The sequence below is a fragment of the Bos indicus genome, chromosome 7 (assembly GCF_029378745.1).
Source record: "Bos indicus isolate NIAB-ARS_2022 breed Sahiwal x Tharparkar chromosome 7, NIAB-ARS_B.indTharparkar_mat_pri_1.0, whole genome shotgun sequence".
NCBI classification, from domain to species: Eukaryota; Metazoa; Chordata; class Mammalia; order Artiodactyla; family Bovidae; genus Bos; species Bos indicus.
Genome location: NC_091766.1, coordinates 94,525,263 through 94,544,034, shown reverse-complemented (window position 1 = coordinate 94,544,034; position 18,772 = coordinate 94,525,263). Strand labels below are relative to the sequence as shown.

General features: G+C 39.2%; 1 protein-coding gene across 4 annotated transcripts in view; it reads left to right on the top strand.

The window, feature by feature from the left end:
* SKIC3 (SKI3 subunit of superkiller complex) overlaps positions 1–18,503 on the top strand; it is a 147,284-nt gene extending 128,781 nt beyond the window's left edge. For all 4 annotated transcript variants that reach the window (XM_070794038.1, XM_070794040.1, XM_070794039.1 and 1 more), the window contains 4 exons: positions 1,683–1,835; positions 13,402–13,532; positions 15,699–15,822; positions 17,481–18,503. In XM_070794038.1, the coding sequence (XP_070650139.1) occupies positions 1,683–1,835; positions 13,402–13,532; positions 15,699–15,822; positions 17,481–17,555 (483 nt within the window). In that variant the 3' untranslated portion in view covers positions 17,556–18,503. The remainder of the gene's footprint in view (positions 1–1,682; positions 1,836–13,401; positions 13,533–15,698; positions 15,823–17,480) is intronic.
* The last annotated feature ends 269 nt before the right edge of the window (positions 18,504–18,772 follow it).

Sequence of the window (18,772 nt, the reverse complement as noted above, 5' to 3'; positions counted from 1 at the left end):
CTTTCGTTCTTAGAAGAAGCCCTACTTGGTCATATGTATTGTTCCTTTTATATGCTGCTAGAGTCAGCTTGTTAAATGTTTGTTTACAATGTGAATACCTATATTCATGAGAGAGATTGGCCTGTAATTTTTCAGTCTCATAAGGTCATTGGTAGGTTTTGCTATCTCTGTTATTATTCCATTTTTCTTTATTTTTCTGAAAGAGTTTGTGTTATAATAATAAATAAATGTAATAATTATTATACAGTAATATATTTATTATTACATATAAATTATTATAGAAATTATGTATAATTATAAAAATAAATGTAAGGACATTTATTTCCTTAATGTTTGGAAGAATTCACTATTGAAGCTATTCAGACCAAGAATTTCCTTTATGGGAAAGTTTGTATCTTTTTAAATTCTGTGTTAAATTTCTTTAATACATATAGGACTTTTAAGATTTCTTGTTTCCTTAGCATTTGTGAGTTGCAAGAAATTTGTACAGAGTATCTCAATTTCTTAAACATGTCGTTTAAGTCAAGCTGGTTAATTATGTTTAAATCTTCTATATCCTTATTTATTTATTTGTCTGTTTCTGTTATCATTGCTGTGATAGGTGTGTTGAAATCTCCAATTCAGATTCTGGATTTGTCTATTTCTTCTTAAATTTCTATTTTTGCTTCATAAATTCTATGTGATTGGGATATAAAAATGTAGAAATGTTATATCTTCCTTTGACTGACTCTTTCATCATTATGAAACAGCCCAGTTTCTCTCTTAACATCTGTTGTCTTGAAGTCTACTTTGTTGGGAATTAATACAGTTATGCTAACTTTTGGTTAGTGTTTACATGATATATCTGTCACATATGAACAATCATTGTGTGTTTTGATTTTGTTCCTGACTTGCTATCTTGAGAGACTTTTTAAGACTTCAGACTAGATGTGGCCAGTATGCTGTTGCTAATGGAATGTGCAAGATGGCGGTACATATGTCCTCTCTCTCTTAACCTCCCTCCCGCTTCCCAAGTCATCCCAGCCTTCTAGGCTGTCACAGAGCACCGGGCTGAGCTTCCTGTGTTACACAGCAACTGCGCACTAGCTGTCTGGCTTACATATGGTAATATATGTGCTGCAGTGCTGCTTTCTCGGTTCATCCCACTCTCTCCTTCCCTCTGCCCACCATGTTCATAAGTCTCTTCTCTATTCCTGCCCTGAAAATTGGTGCAACAGTACCATTTTTCTCAATTCCACAGTATTTATTTTTCTCTTTCTGACTTATTTTACTCTAACAGACTATAGGTTCATCCATCTCACTAGAACTGACTCAAGTTCCTTCCCTTTTATGGCTGAGTAATATTCCATTGTATGTATGTACCACAACTTCTTTATCCATTCACCTGCTGATAGACATCTAGGTTGCTTCCATGTCCTGGGTACTGTAAATTGTGCTGCAGTGAACACTGGAGTACATGTGTTGTTTTGAATGACAGTTTTCTCAGGGTATATGCCCAGTAGTAGGATTGCTGGGTTATATGGGGCTGTCCCCTTTCTTAACCTGTGATTTTTGTTTTGGGGGCACAAAATTCATCAATAATTAAATTAAAATTTTTAACTCCAAAGTTTATTGAATTTGTTGGAAGTAGACTGTGCAGTAAACTAAAATCGTTTGGGTCCTTTTCTCTTTCTACTCCTCAGTGGCTGGCACATATATATCAGTCCCAAGGAATGATGGGTGCTGCAGAGATGTGTTACAGGAAGAGCCTGCAAGTAGCATCCCAGCAGGGCAGCTGGAGTGGGAAGCTCTCAAGCCTGCTGAGGCTAGCACTGCTTGCACTGGAAGTCTGCATGGTAAGACCTTGTTATAGTTATGATGTGGGAAACTGCTTCTTTTATTTTTCTTTAAGATAAAAGCTTTTTACATAGTGATATTCCATTCAGTTCGTATCGTTTCATCACCTTCTACTGGGGCTCCTCGTAGACGTTAATGGGAATAAAGTAACATAACATAAACTCATAGTCTCTAGCAGGACATTGCCATCATTTAGGAGGAAAAAACAAAGATCGCAACTTAAAAAGTTGAATTATGACAGAATATATATTTTTGTTTCTTGGTGACTTGTTAGAATTAACCCAGCTACCTGTTAGTGACAAAGATGCATTTCGTCATTTCTCAGTTCAATTTGATGTTCTGTAAGAGGGATTCCTAGTAATTTCTGACTTGATATATTTTCTGATACCAAGTTAGGTGTGTTAATCTAGAGGTCTTATAAACTCTTCTAGATAAATATTTAAGTGGGTGTCTGGAGGAGGAAACCCCAGAAGAGCGTATATGGTGCCCTATTTGAGTGTATATATGTGTAGTATGTAGTTTCGAGAAGGTTTATCTGTAAAGACACTGTGTACATGTGCATGTTAAAAGACACACAGAAGATATGGAAAGACACAAAAGAAACAATGGCAGTTACTTTGGAGAATGGTATTAGGGGTCTTTAAGGAATGGTGGAGGAGAACTTTTCATTTTCTATCCTTGGCTAGTGTTTTAATTTTTTATCATAAGCAAATTACTTCTGTAATTAAAAGATAAAATGTAATTTTTAAAAAATTTTCCTAGACAGGACTGAATGAACTGTTGCTTATGCCATGGTACTCCATTGCCGACTTTATTTACTTGCTTTCACTGGGCATTTTAGCAAACAAATACAAGATTTAGGAAGTGTGTTTAGCTTTGGTGCTTTACTCTGGGGCACATTTCAGAGCTCCTTAGGTTGGGGCCGTGTTTTGCTCTTGGTTGTGTTTTGCTTTACGCTCTGCCTAAGACCTAAGGGCTCCTCCGCCAGTAGTTTTGAATGAATGGGCGGGTAATAGTGGTAGTCAAATTTGAGATAATTTGGCTGGAAAGAAATGGTGGTTAATGGTAACTGTGGGCCACTGAAGATGTTATTTTGTTTGTCCCATATTTATGTTTAACAAAAGTCTCTGTGATGCTGGTAGCTGGTGGGCTGTGGAAGCAACATGTGGCATCTATAACTGTTCCTGAATGTGTGGAGAAGTCTAACTTAATTTTTGTTTTAGCCCTTTTACTCTTTTTTAGGCCTTTTAGTCTAACTTATTATTTAGCCCTTTTAGTCTAATTTATTAATATGTTCGTTAATAAGAATTATTTTGTGATGTGTTTTTTGTTTGTTTGTTCTTCATGCTGGGAAATTAAATCTGACCTGGAATAAAATAAAAACAGCAATAATAATAGCAAACATACAGAACATTTAGCCTGTGCTAGGTTCTGTTCTAGTGCTTTATATGTATTAACTTTATTAATATTCATAAGAATCCTATTTTTCAGATGACGAGATTGGATTCAGATCAGATCAGATCAGTTGCTCAGTCATGTCCGACTCTTTGCAACCCCATGAATCGCAGCATGCCAGGCCTCCCTGTCCAACACCAACTCCTGGAGTTCACTCAGACTCACGTCCATCGAGTCAGTGATGCCATCCAGCCATCTCATCCTCTGTCGTCCCCTTCTCCTCTTGCCCCCAGTCCCTCCCAGCATCAGAGTCTTTTCCAATGAGTCAACTCTTCGCATGAGGTGGCCAAAGTACTGGAGTTTCAGCTTTAGCATCATTCCTTCCAAAGAAGTCCCAGGGCTGATCTCCTTCAGAATGGACTGGTTGGATCTCCTTGCAGTCCAAGGGACTCTCAAGAGTCTTCTCCAACACCACAGTTCAAAAGCATCAATTCTTCGGTACTCAGCCTTCTTCACAGTCCAACTCTCACATCCATACATGACCACAGGAAAAACCATAGCCTTGACTAGATGGACCTTTGTTGGCAAAGTAATGTCTCTGCTTTTGAATATGCTATCTAGGTTGGTCATAACTTTCCTTCCAAGGAGTAAGCGTCTTTTAATTTCATGGCTGCAGTCACCATCTGCAGTGATTTTGGAGCCCAGAAAACTAAAGTCTGACACTGTTTCCACTGTTTCCCCATCTATTTCCCATGAAGTGGTGGGACCGGATGCCATGATCTTCGTTTTCTGAATGTTGAGCTTTAAGCCAACTTTTTCACTCTCCACTTTCACTTTCATCAAGAGGCTTTTTAGTTCCTCTTCACTTTCTGCCATAAGGGTGGTGTCATCTGATATCTGAGGTTATTTATATTTCTCCTGGCAATCTTGATTCCAGCTTGTGTTTCTTCCAGTCCAGCATTTCTCATGATGTACTCTGCATATAAGTTAAATAAGCAGGGTGACAATATACAGCCTTGACGTACTCCTTTTCCTGTTTGGAACCGGTCTATTGTTCCATGTCCAGTTCTAACTGTTGCTTCTTGACCTGCATACAAATTTCTCAAGAGGCAGATCAGGTGGTCTGGTATTCCCATCTCTTTCAGAATTTTCCACAGTTTATTGTGATCCACACAGTCAAAGGCTTTGGCATAATCAATAAAGCAGAAATAGATGTTTTTCTGGAACTCTCTTGCTTTTTCTATGATCCAGCGGATGTTGGCAATTTGATCTCTGGTTCCTCTGCCTTTTCTAAAACCAGCTTGAACATCAGGAAGTTCACGGTTCACATATTGCTGAAGCCTGGCTTGGAGAATTTTGAGCATTACTTTACTAGCATGTGAGATGAGTGCAATTGTGCAGTAGTTTGAGCGTTCTTTGGCATTGCCTTCCTTTGCGATTGGAATGAAAACTGACCTTTTCCAATCCTGTGGCCACTGCTGAGTTTTCCAAATTTGCTGGCATATTGAGTGCAGCACTTTCACAGCATCATCTTTCAGGATTTGGAATACCTCAACTGGAATTCCATCACCTCCACTAGCCGTGTTCATAGTGATGCTTTCTAAGGCCCACTTGACTTCACATTCCAGGATGTCTGGCTCTAGGTCAGTGATCACACCATCATGATTATCTGGATCATGAAGATCTTTTTTGTACAGTTCTTCTGTGTATTCTTGCCATCTCTTCTTAGTATCTTCTGCTTCTGTGTACCCGTGTATACCTGCCTCCATCCCCCCACCACTGCTGTCACCACAAAAAGTGTTTTCTCTAGGAGCTTTGGTTCTGCCTATGAAAACTTCAGCCAATTAAGCTGTCTAGAACTCCCCTCCTAACTTTTTTGATAATAGTGGAGATGGTAATAACTACTTTGCCTAGGGTTGTTAGGAATGTCAAATGAAGTAACACAAATGCATCTGTAAACTTCAAAGCACTGTTCACATTTGATTTGCTTGTTATAAGATTTGATACCCAGCGGTTTTTGTAAGGAGATGTCGTATTTCTCTGGTAAATAGCTGGCAGTGTATGGAGGACGTGTATATGAAAATTAGGGTGTTTTATATGTGATAATATATGAATAGATTGTTAAACTGAAAGGTTCTGCTAAGATATTAAATATCTTAGATTCCAAAGAGAGATAGCAAATCAAGATACAGATTTCTGAAGCAGCTGGAAGACTTAACCCATAAGGAAGCTATACAAAGATTAGGAGAGTAGAGTTGGAGGACTGTGAAGAAATCTTTCTGGAGAAAGCTGTTGCCTCCTCATCATCTCCCTGGCACATTTCCACACACACAGGTGCCCCCCCAGGCAAGAAAGGCAGTGCCGCCAGAGAGAGGGAGGCTGTGACGTGTGGCCTCAGAGGTCCTGCAGGCGCGTGTCCAGAAGCATATGGACAGGTGTCTGATGCGTGCCTTGAAAACTGCAGCTCTCCACCTGCTGGGAAGAGAGTTGGTCATGGTTTGGAAAGTGACTGCCTGCTTCTGGGAGAGTGGTCATTCACCCAGTGGGTGAATCCCAGATAGTTAGGAATGCACGTTTGGCTACAAGATGCCCTCCATCTTACTAAAGAGTTGCTGCAGTGTGAGTTGCTCCAGCACGCCTGGAGTTCATTCGATCCAGGAATGGATGATGCCACCTAAGCTGGTGGACTGGCATTGGCATTATCTTAGGTCCTGACATGCGGAGCCACCTAGAGGAGTGATGGAATCTCAGCAGAAAGGAAGCTGGAGGTCTCCAGATTGCCAGAGCATGTGAAGAGAGGAAGTGGAACAGAGTCCATCCACCCAGCTTAGTGCAATTGTGCGTCCTGCCCTGTGCACAGACCTCCCACTGGGTTTAGTGCTCTGTAGTCACCATGTTGACATGTTTAATCATTTTTTAACAAAGGGCCCTGCACGTTTTATATTTTGCATTGAGCCCCACAGATTTCAAAGCCAGTTCTTCAGTAAGAGACTACCCACAAAGCTGGGAGTCTCTGATAAAACCAAGAAAATCCACATGAAGAGACAAAGATCTTTAAGTGTCTATCAGGCCTAAGGAATCAGACATCACCTTACAATTGAGAAGGAACTCTTAAAGTTGCTCAGTCGTGTCAACTCTTGTGATCCCATGCATTTTAGCCTTCCAGTCTACTCTGTCCATGGAATTCTCCAGGCAAGAATACTGGAGTGGGTTTCTGTTTGCTTCTCCAAGGGATCTTCCCAACCCAGGGATTGAACCCTGCTCTCCTGTATTGCAGGCAGATTCTTCACCATCTGAGCCACCAGGGAAGCCATCACCTTACAATGACACCCACCAAACTTCTGATGTTTCAGTTGAGGCTGGAAACTACAATTAGCAAGAAAAGGTGGGAGTACTGGGCAGAGGAACAAGCCATGTGCTGCTGCCTGTAAGCACACCCTAGCTAGGAGCTGAGGAGATGGGAGTAGGGTGTAAATATCTGTGTATGAAGGTTGAAGTTTTGAAAAGAAGAGAACTTTCTAATTAAGACTCTGAATGGATGTCAGAGTCATGTTTCTTGTTCAGTCACTCAGTCGTGTCCAACTCTTTGCGACAACATGAACTGCAGCACGTCAGGCATCCCTGTCCTGTACCATCTCCCGGAGCTTGCTTAAACTCATGTCCATCAAGTTGGTGTTGCCATCCAACCATCTCATCCTCTGTGGTCCCCTTCTTCTGCCTTCAGCTGTTCGCAGCATCAGGGTCTTTTCCAATGAGTCAGTTCTTCACATCAGGTAGCCACAGTATTAGAGCTTCAGTTTCAGTATCAGTCCTTCCAATGAATATTCAGGACTGATTTCCTTTAGGATGGACTGGTTGGATCTCCTTGCAGTCCAAGGGACTCTCAAGAGTCTTCTCCAACACCACAGTTCAAAAGCATCAATTCTTCGGTGCCCAGTCTTCTTTATGGTCCAACTCTATATGGAGTTGAAAATGACTTCTGGAAAAACCATAGCTTTGACCAGACAGACTGTTGTTGGCAAAGTAGTGTCTCTGCTTTTTAACGTACTGTCTAGGTTTGTCATAGCATTTCTTTCAAGGAGAAAGTGTCTTTTAATTTCATAGCTGCAGTCACCATCTGCAGTGATTTTGGAGCCCAAGTCAGTGAAGTCTGTCACTGTTTCCATTGTTTCCCCATCTATTTGCCATGAAGTGATGGGACTGGGTGCCATGATCTTCATTTTTTGAATGTTGAGTTTTAAGCCAGCTTTTTCACTTTCCTCTTTCACTTTCATCAAGAGGCTCTTTAGTTCCTCTTTGCTTTCTGCCATAAGGGTGGTGGTGTCTGCATATCTGAAGTTATTGATATTTCTCCCCGAAATCTTGATTCTAGCTTGCACTTCGTCCAGTCTGGCATTTCTCATGATGTGCTCTGCATATAAGTTAAATAATCAGTGTGACAATATACAGCCTTGATGTACTCTTTTCCCAAATTGGAACCCCAGTCCATTGTTCCATGTCTGGTTGCTTCTCGACCTGCATACAGATTTCTCAGGAGACAGGTAGGGTGATCTGATATTCTCATCTCTTTAAGAATTTTCCACAGTTTGTTGTGATCCACATAGTCAAAGGCTTTAGTGTAGTCAATGAAGCAAGAGTGGATATTTTTCTGTAATTCTCTTGCTTTTTATATGACCCAGTGGATGTTGGCAATTTGATCTCTGGTTCCTCTCCCTTTTCTAAATCCAGCTTGAACATCTGCAAGTTCTTGGTTCACATACTGTTGAAGCCTCTCTGGAGAATTTTCAACATTACTTTGTTAGCGTGTGAAACAAGTGCAGTTGTGTGGTAGTTTGAACATTCTTTGGCATTGCCTATCTTTGGGATTGGAATGAAAACTGACCATTTCCAGTCCTGTAGCCACTGCTGATTTTCCAAATTTGCTGGCATATTGCATGTGGCACTTTCACAGCATCATCTGTGAGGATTTGGAATAGCTCAGCTGGAATTCCATCAACTCCACTAGCTTTGTTCCTTGTGATGCTTCCTAAGGCCCACTTGACTTCACACTCCACAGTGTCTGGCTCTAGGTGAATGATCAAACCATCGTGGTTATCTGGGTCATTAAGACCTTTTTTGTATAGTTCTTCTGTGTACCTCACAGACAGAGGAGCCAGTCCATGGGGTCGAAAAGAGTTGGACACAATTGAGTGACTTCACGCTCACTTTCACTTTTTCTGTGTATAGTTCTTCAGAGTCATGGGACCTACTGTAATTTACATCCTTATTGTATAAGGAAAAGTCTCCCTCATACAATAAGTTTAAAACCATAAGGGGAAACATAAGTAAGTGCATCCTAGGGACTTCCCTGGTGGTCCGGTGGCAAAGACTCCATGCCCCCAACAGCAGGGGATCTGGGTTGCATCTCTGGTCAGAGAACTAGATCCCACACACTGCAACTAAGGGTTCACATGCCAGAACTCAAGATCGGAGATCCTGCATGCGGCAATTAAGACCTGGTGCAGGGAAATAAATCTACGTATATATATATTCTTTTAATTAATTTTATTCTATTCTCAAACTTTACATAATTGTATTAGTTCTGCCAAACATCAAAATGAATCCACCACGGGTATACATGTGTTCCCCATCCTGAACCCCCCTCCCTCCTCCCTCCCCACACCATCCCTCTGGGTCGTCCCAGTGCACCAGCCCCAAGCATCCAGTATCGTGCATTGAACCTGGACTGGCATCTCATTTCATACATGATATTTTACATGTTTCAATGTCATTCTCCCAAATCTTCCCACCCTCTCCCTCTCCCACAGAGTCCATAAGACTGTTCTATACGTCAGTGTCTCTTTTGCTGTCTCGTATACAGGGTTATCGTTACCATCTTTCTAAATTCCATATATATGCGTTAGTATACTGTATTGGTGTTTTTCCTTCTGGCTTACTTCACTCTGTATAATAGGCTCCAGTTTCATCCACCTCATTAGAACTGATTCAAATGTATTCTTTTTAATGGCTGAGTAATACTCCATTGTGTATATGTACCATAGCTTTCTTATCCATTCATCTGCTGATGGACATCTAGGTTGCTTCCATGTCCTGGCTATTATAAACAGTGCTGCGATGAACATTGGGGTACACGTGTCTCTTTCCCTTCTGGTTTCCTCAGTGTGTATGCCCAGCAGTGGGATTGCTGGATCATAAGGCAGTTCTATTTCCAGTTTTTTAAGGAATCTCCACACTGTTCTCCATAGTGGCTGTTAGAAGTTTATTCCAATCACATTGTTTAATATACTGGTTACATATAGAAGGGCTTCCCTAGTTATTTAGCAGTAGAGAATCTGCCTGCCAGTGCAGGAGATGCAGGTTCGATCCCTGAGTCAGGAAGATCCCCTGGAGAAGGAAATGGCAACCCACTCCAGTATCCTTGCTGGGAAAACCCACGGACAGAGGAGCCTGGTGGGCTCCAATCCATAGGGTCTCAAAAAGAGTCGGACACAACAGCAACTAAGCATGCACAGTATGCACATATAGAAAATATTATATAATAATATTGGGTTGACCCAAACGTTCATTTGGATTTTTTCATAACATAAAAAAACTCAAACGAATTTTTTGGCCAACCTATACGTGCACTAACTTTACAAAATACTTTATATGAATTCTTGGAATTTAGACAGTGCATTGTAAAACCACCCAGTGAGAGTTTTGTACTATTGGCTTTTTAAAAAATGTACTAGGAATAATTTTATTAGTATGGGCTTTGCCTTACATTCTTTGCCGGGTGGGAGCAAGTTCTCATTGCTCCCATCTTTATGGAAAATGTCTCACAACCTCTGGTCTCTATTTTCAAATTCATTATCCCTATGACTTCCTCTTCCTTGATTATACAAATTACTGTTGGCTGTGCTGAACTCAGAGTTCATTGCTCTAACATTTGAAAAGAATAATTTTATTATTTGAAAGGAACTACAGAGCATGGGGTTGCAAAAAGTCAGATACAATTGGGCGACTGAACTACAACAATGTATTCACTTATTATATTGACTTTATTAAAATGTGTATTCTAGACACCTGTTATTAGGAAATCTTGGTTACAATTTGAGGTTTTTAACAAAAGATTTTAAATGCATATTTTTCTTCTTGTATAATTCAGTAGAGTGTTCACCATTTTATTTTCAGTTACTGTTTCTTAGGAAATACTTAATCTATGTTATTTTTGTACTCAGTACATACTATAAGAAACTAAACTTTGCAACTGAGTAATCTTACATTTTTCCCCATATAATGAAGTTCTGAATAAAATTTTCAAAATTGTTGACTTTGATTTCAGTTCAGTTCAGTTCAATCACTCAGTCATGTCCGACTCTTTGTGACCCCATGAACCGCAGCACGCCAGGCCTCCCTGTCCATCACCAACTCCCGGAGTCCACCTAAACCCATGTCCATTGAGTCGGTGATACCATCCAACCATCTCATCCTCTGTCGTCCCCTTCTCCTCCCACCCTCAATCTTTCCCAGCATCAAGGTCTTTTCAAATGAGTCAGTTCTTCGCATCAGGTGGCCAAAGTATTGGAGTTTCAGCTTCAACATCAGTCTTACCAATGAACACCCAGGACTGATCTCCTTTAGGATGGACTGGTTGGATCTCCTTGCAGTCCAAGGGACTCTCAAGAGTCTTCTCCAACACCACAGTTCAAAAGCATCAATTCTTCGGTGCTCAGTTTTCTTTATAGTCCAACTCTCACATCCATACATGACCACAGGAAAAACCATAGCCTTGACTAGATGGACCTTTGTTGGCAAAGTGATGTCTCTTCTTTTTATTTTATTTTTATTTATTTATTTTTAAATATAAATTTATTTATTTTAATTGGAGGTTAATTACTTTACAATATTGTATTGGTTTTGCCATAGATATCATGAATCCACCACGGGTGTACATGTGTTCCCCATTCTCTGCTTTTTAATATGCTGTCTAGATTGGTCATAATTTTCTTTCCAAGGAGTAAGCATCTTTTAATTTCAAGGCTGAAATCACCATCTGCAGTGATTTTGGAGCCCAGAAAAATAAAGTCAGCCACTGTTTCCACTGTTTCCCCATATATTTGCCATAAAGTGATGGGACCAGATGCCATGATCTTAGTTTTCTGAATGTTGAGCTTTAAGCCAACTTTTTCACTCTCCTCTTTCACTTTCATCAAGAGGCTCTTTAGTTCTTCTTCACTTTCTGCCATAAGGGTGGTATCATCTGCATATCTGAGGTTATTGATATTTCTCCTGGCAATCTTGATTCCAGCTTATGCTTCCACCAGCCCAGCATTTCTCATGATGTGCTCTGTATATAAGTTATATGCAGGGTGACAATATATAGCCTTGACGTACTCTTTTTCCTATTTGGAACCAGTCTGTTGTTCCATGTCCAGTTCTAACTGTTGCTTCCTGACCTGCATACAGGTTTCTCAAGAGGCAGGTCAGGTGGTCTGGTATTCCCATCTCTTTCAGACTTATTTATCTCTAACTGGCTTTGCACTTTTTTCCTATATTGGGATTTTGTTAACATATTTCACTTTTGGCTTTCTTCTCTCCTTAGGTAATTTTTGAAATGTGGAACTTTATCATTACCAGTTAAAGAATTAAGTTGTATGTATTTGGTAGACCAGGAGCTTAGTAATGGATAGATTTCATTCACCCATAGAATAGTGTTTCTTCTTTTAGCAAATATTTTAGTGTTTTAAAAATGGTATCTCCTTTTTGAATCTTTCCTTAATCCCTGTCAGCCTTGTTTTGTAGTTCCCTAAGGTCAGGAATCAGTTCTTAGTAATTTTGTAGAATTTCACCCCCTATAGCATTAAATGGCAACTTGGACACTCAACAAGTAAGAGCTGATTGTATTTTTAAAGTAAACATGTCAAATGTCTAATGATTTAATGTTTAGTCTCTAAGTCACGTGTAACTCTTTGAGACGCCACGCATCCCTATCCTTCATTACCTCCCGGAGTTTGTTCAAACTCATGTCCATTGAGCTGGTGATGCCATCCAACCTTATCATCCTCTGTTGCCCCATTCTCTTGTCCTCAGTCTTTCCCAGCATCAGGGTCTTTTCCAGTAAGTCATCTCTTCACATCAGGTGGCCAAAATATTGGAGCTTCAGCATCAGGCCTTCCAATGAATATCCAGGGTTGATTTCCTTTAGGATTGACTGATTTGATCTCCTTGCTGTCCAAGGGTCTCTCAAGAGTCTTCTCCAGCCCCACAATTTGAAAGCATCCATTCTTTGGAACCTAGCCTTCTTTATGGTCTGGCCCTCACATCCATACATGACTACCGGGAAAACTATAATTGTGACTATACGGACCTTTGTTGGCAAAGTAATGTCTCTGCTTTTTAATATGCTGTCTAGGTTTGTGATAGCTTTCTTTTCAAGGAGCAAGTGTCTTTGAATTTCATAACTGCAGTCACCATCCACAGGGATTTTGGAGCCCAAGAAAATAAAATCTGTCCCTGTATCCACTTTTACCCCATCTGTTTGCCTTGAGATGATGGGACTGGATGCTATGATCTTAGTTTTTTGAATGTTGAGTTTTAAGCCAGCTTTTTCACTCTCCTCTTTCACCTTCATAAAGAGGCTGTTTAGTTCCTCTTTGCTTTCTACCATAAGGGTCGTGTCATCTGCATATCTGAGGTTATTGATATTTCTCCTGTCAATTTTGATTCTAGTTTGTGACTCATCCAGCCTGGGATTGTACTCTGCATATAAGTTAATAAGCAGGGTGACAATATACAAGCCTTGATGTACTCCTTTCCCAATTTTGAACCAGTCCATTGCTGCATGTCCAGTTGTAACTGATGCTTCTTGACCTGCATACAGGTTTCTCAGGAGGCAGGTAAGGTGGTCTAGTATTCCCATCTCTTTAAGAATTTCCCATAGTTTGTTGTGATCCACCCAGTCAAAAACTGTAGTCAGTGAAGCAGAAGTTGATGTTTTTCTGGAATTCCCTTGCTTTCTCTGTGATCCAGCGGATGGTGGCTGTTTGATCGCTGGCCTTTTCTAAACCAAGCTTTTACATCTGGAAGTTCTGGATGTACTGCTGAAGCCTAGCTTGAAGGATTTGGAGCATTCCCTTCCCCGCATGTTAAATGAGCGCAATGATTTACTATTTGTGTTTACTTTTACAGGCTAATGTTTCCAATGCTCACTGGCCATCCTTGGTTCAAGAGGCTACGGCTGAGGCCCTGAAACTTTGCTTTTGTCCACTGGCTGTCCTGTTACAAGCTTTGTTACAATTCAGACGCAAAATGGGAGCAAGGTATAAAGAGTCTTTGTTCATTTTTTTCTTAAAATGTTTCTTCACTTTTATTCCTTCTGGGAAACAAAAGTTTAGAATGAATTTAACAAACTATGATGTTATTCATATATATATTTCTACGTTGGAAAGGCTGATTCTAGTAACCCAATAAGGAAGAAAATAAAGTCTTACAATTTTTTTTAAAAAGTAGTTTGGTACACAGATATAGAATATGAGAGATTTGCATGATAGCCTTTCAAGTGAAGAAGGCCTTGGTATTTTTGGTCTTAAGTGTTTTAGGATGAGATAACAGTATAAATGTGGATTCTAGTAACAGGCAAAATCCAAAAGGCTCAAGTTCAAAGCTAGATTGACATAAGTTCTTGCAGAGCACAATAAGCTATGAAAAAGTAATAAATATTGAAAAGGCAGAGACATTATAAACAATGTGGTTTTTAATACCTAGAAAATCCAGAAGCTTCACAGAATTAAATGTAGAAATTTTAGCTTCCAAAATCTTATCTTTGGAAGGCGGGGATGAGGTCAGAAATAAATTTGAAGAAAATCACTTAAGCGTTATATGGATGAAAAAACAGGCAAGAATATTTTGAAATTCTGAGAATAATATCTAGTCTAATGGATATCACGCATAATACAAAGCATAAGTAAAACAGTAGTTTAGGAGCATATATTACTGGAACAGAATTAGGTATTGTAGACATAGAGCTTAACACACAAATATGTGGCAAAGGTCACATCAACACCACGAAATAGGAGTGAAGGAAGAGTTAAAGACCTATGACTGATTAGCAGTCCCATCTTCATTTCTGTTATATATTTATTTTGCCATTTTTTTATATGACTAATTTTACCAAGAAATGTTTTAGGCTATAATTTGAAGTTCCTAATGAACTCTTTCTGCTGATGCTCAGTATAGATCACTTCAGTTCAGTTCAGTTCAGTTGCTTAGTCGTGTCCAACTCTTTGCAACCTCATGGACTGCAGCATGCCAGGCCTCCCTGTCCATCGCCATCTCCTGGAGTTCACTCAGACTCACGTCCATTGAATTGGTGATGCCATCCAACCATCTTGTCCTCTGTCATCCCCTTCTTCTCCTGCCTTCAGTCTTTCCCAGAATCAGGGTCTTTTCAAATGAGTCAGTTGTTCACACAGGTGGCCAGAGTATTGGAATTTCAGCTTCAGCATCAGTCCTACCAATGAATATTCAGGACTGATTTCCTTTAGGATGGACTGGTTGGATCTCCTGACTTAGAGAGCCTTAACCCCCAACCCCCTGTAATCTCTGTGAGCAGCAGCCAAATTCAACTCAAATAAACATACTGCTTTACTATTGATTCCTATGTAAACACATCTTAACAACAAGTTCTTTTTTTTTTTTTTAATTTTATTTTATTTTTAAACTTTACATAATTGTATTAGTTTTGCCAGATATCAAAATGAATACTTACCTGGCAGGGGAGATACCATGATCAAGAACAAGTTCTTTAGCTCCTCCTTCTAACCAGTTGCTACTTAAAAAATCTTCTTATTCAGCAGTTCTGAAGTTAACACAATTTGTGTTATTTCTACCCATATAGAAGGCTTTGGAGTCATAAATATTAGTAAAACTGGAAGAAGAAATTAGAACACAACTCTAAATCAGCCTGTTACTACATAAGTTCACATACTATACAGGTTTAATACATAAAAGCATATGCTAAAAGTCTGATATTGTACACTTAGCCTCTATTGTAGATGTTAAATATTTCTAATTGTTCCAGTGTATATTATCTTTGTATCATTTATTTTCTGCCTGCTTTCAAGAAGGATTAGAAATAGAGCAGTCAGAAGTGCTCATAAAACGAGTCATTTTCCCAATTTTTTTGGAAAGGGCCTTATTTGTCTGCAAAATGAGAGTAATAGCAGCAACCAACCTTACAAGGTTGTAAATGTTAAGTGTGACCATGTGTGTAAAACATTTGGCATACTACTGCATAGCACATAATAAATACTTCATAAATGTTAGCCATTATTATTACCCTTTTTGTTACATGTATAAAAAATTTTATGAAGTAATCAGCACATCATCTGCAGAAGAATGAGAAAGATAATATGTGTGTGTGAGACTAGTAGATGAAGTATCTTAGTTTATATGCTTTGGACTAAAAGTGAGTATCTTTTTCCTAGAGAGACACGACGACTTTTGGAGAGAGTTGTGTATCAGCCTGGATATCCCAAATCTATTGTTTCAACAGCACGTTGGTACCTTCTGAGACACTTACATGCCAAAAATGATTATGAGCTCATTGATGTAAGACCCTGATTTTATTAAAAGTATTTCATCATGGACCTTTGTTGTATGAGGGCTGAGTGTTGCTTTGTCCTGGGCTTTGCATCCAGTGGCTAGGCTGCCTAACCAGCATCCCTGACCACTGGATGCCGGTAGCAGTGTCCTCCACCCAGCTTACAGCAGCTGAAAATGTCCTAGACATTGCCAAATAATACCTCAGGTGTCATCACCGCTAGTTGAGAACCCCTGATTTAACGTGTAGCATAAGAAAAGATAGACGAAGGTTCTGGGTTCTGGTTGTAGTATTTCTTATAACCAGTGCAGAGGAGGCAATAGAGAGGTTTGGAAGTAGCAGAAGTTAATGGGATATTCATATTATCTTTGGAACAGTTTGCTTCTTGTTGTCCTTGCTATAAAATGCACATGACAGTTTCTGCTCCGGGTATCATGGGATGGCTCTGGTTTCTAAATATGTAAACCTATACAGTTGACTCTTGAATGCATATTTAAATGGTGTGGTTCCCCTTACACTCAAATTTTTTTCAGTAGTAATTACTACAATGCTCCATGATCCTTGATTAGTTGAATTTACGGATACCAAGGGCCTACACAGGTGGCTGACTATAAGTTGTATGTGAATTTTTGAGCATATAGAGGGTTTTCATCCCCAATCCACATGCTGTTTAAGGGGCAGCTATTTAAGGTGTGTGTGGATTCTTTTTAAAAAGAGTATGTAAGACATGTATTGGGTCTAAATTCTTACAACTTCAGCCAACAGTTTTAAAAACAATGAAAACTAATGAGAAGATTTTTTTTTTTTAACACCCACAGCCTTGGGAGAAGAGATAAATGTCTCCCTAGAGCACAGAGTAGGCATGTTTACTGCCAATTATAAAAGAGTCAAGTCTCCTAGGCTCAAGGTTCCCTTCTTGTCATGCAACTCACTGTGTGTGGGGAAGCCATGTACACCCATCCACATCACCCTGTGAGACTTAGAGGGTGAGGGGAATGGATGCAGATATAATGATACTCATGTTGTTTGCTGCACCCTGAATGATGAAGATATTTGCCTCTGACCCACATGTCCCGTATCTTCTGGCAATATTTGTGAAACTGTGGCAGGCTAACTTGTTAGCTTGCTAATAGAGCAACAGCTCAGAGACCTTCTCAGTGTTTGAAAATGAACAACCAAAAAATGTGTTAGTAATCGAATGAGCAACAGAAATCAAAGCTTCTAGTTTGTGGAATTGGTGAAAATTATGGAAAGGTTCTTAATGGAACTTAGAACCTCAAGGCTTGATCTTAAGCTGTGGTTTTAAAGGAGAGCAGTGTCATTTGGACAGCCCTGTGCATAAAATGGTCTTTGGGGTATGGGTTTAGAGGTGACAGTGTTGTAAAAAAAGCCTCCAATCAAAACCTTTAACTTCATGCACCACTGTCAGTGGTAACAATCAGAATGTTGACATCTCTACTATTGAGTATTTGAATAAATAGTGCTTATGTGATGTTAGCTTTGAAATTCATTTCAGCAAAAATGACTGAAAGGTTGCACAGAGTCAGTTCTTGTTGTGTAGTTTGATGTTGCCAACTGCCCTATGGCTTACTTCATTTCTAAGAATCTAGATATAGGTATTGTTAATAAAGAGAATACTGATGTTCCTGTCTGTGATTTCCCACAGGTGCTGGTAAACAATGCCAAAACTCATGGAGATACAAGAGCATTGGAACTGAATCAGAAGTTGTCCTCAGAATAACAGTGCTTTATTTTATAGTAAGCAGGCAAAGAAAAAGCTATTAGAAAGAATGAAACAAAGAATCAAGACTTTTCCCCAAAGCAACATTTTAAAAAGCTATAGTTATAATCATCCATTCCTTTTTAAAATGGAAAGACCTTTAAGTTCTTAAGCTAGGGATGTGATTTTCCATAAACTCTTAATATAACTTTAGTTTGAAAACATTTTTTGATTTTGAGAAGTCTATAATGAAAGGAAAAACCATGATTCCCTTAGTTGTTCGTTAGTTATTTGCGAATCATTATTTTCTGTATCTTGCATGGTGCACAATAGGGCTTTTTTTTCCTAATCCCTTACAATAAAGCCTTAATAGCCATTTGCTAAATTATATGCAAAATGAGATTAGCACAGTGCAGAATTTTGTTAAAAAACAAATTAAAAGTTTAAATTCCTTCTGTGAATTCTAGAGTTCAGCAGACCAATTCATCCAATATCCAAATAATCTTATAATCTGTTTTATTAGTGGTTCATCTTGGGTTCTGTTGAAGAAGTATAATGTAAATGTTAGGTGAGTCCTAGACTGCTAATTGGGCTTCCTTGGTTGTTCAGACAGTAAAGAATCCGCCTGCAATGTGGGAGACCTGGGTTTGATCCCTGGGTTGGCAAGATCCCCTAGAGGAGGGCATGGCAGCCCACTCCAGTATTCTTGCCTGGAGAATCCCCATAGACAGAGGAGCCTGGTGGGCCGCCCTCCATGGGGCTGCAAAGTCGGACATGACTGAGCCACCAAGCACAACACAGACTACTACTGGATATGTTTATAGAATTCAAAACACTCAAATGTAAGGCTGCATTGAAAAAGTGCGTGAACATTTTTCAAAAATAATGCTGACAATATTTAACTGATCATGCAATTCCTTCATTTATGCTAAAAAGATGAACTTTTCTTAAATAAAAACAAAAATGGTGTCTTGTTTTCTTTATAGTATCAATTTAGATATAATTTCAGAATTTCAAATTTGAAGATTTGAAAGTATAGTTTCCTATTTTATTTTTTCAAAAAGCCATTTATATTAGTTTGAAGAAGCTGTATGTCACTTGCTTTGGATCTTTGGTTTTAAAGTGTTTGATCTATTTACATAAATTATTGTGTGAAAATGGGTGGTATAATTTATATACTTTTCTGAACCATCAGCTTCACAGTGTTACTTTGTGAGATAGTACAAATTGATAATATC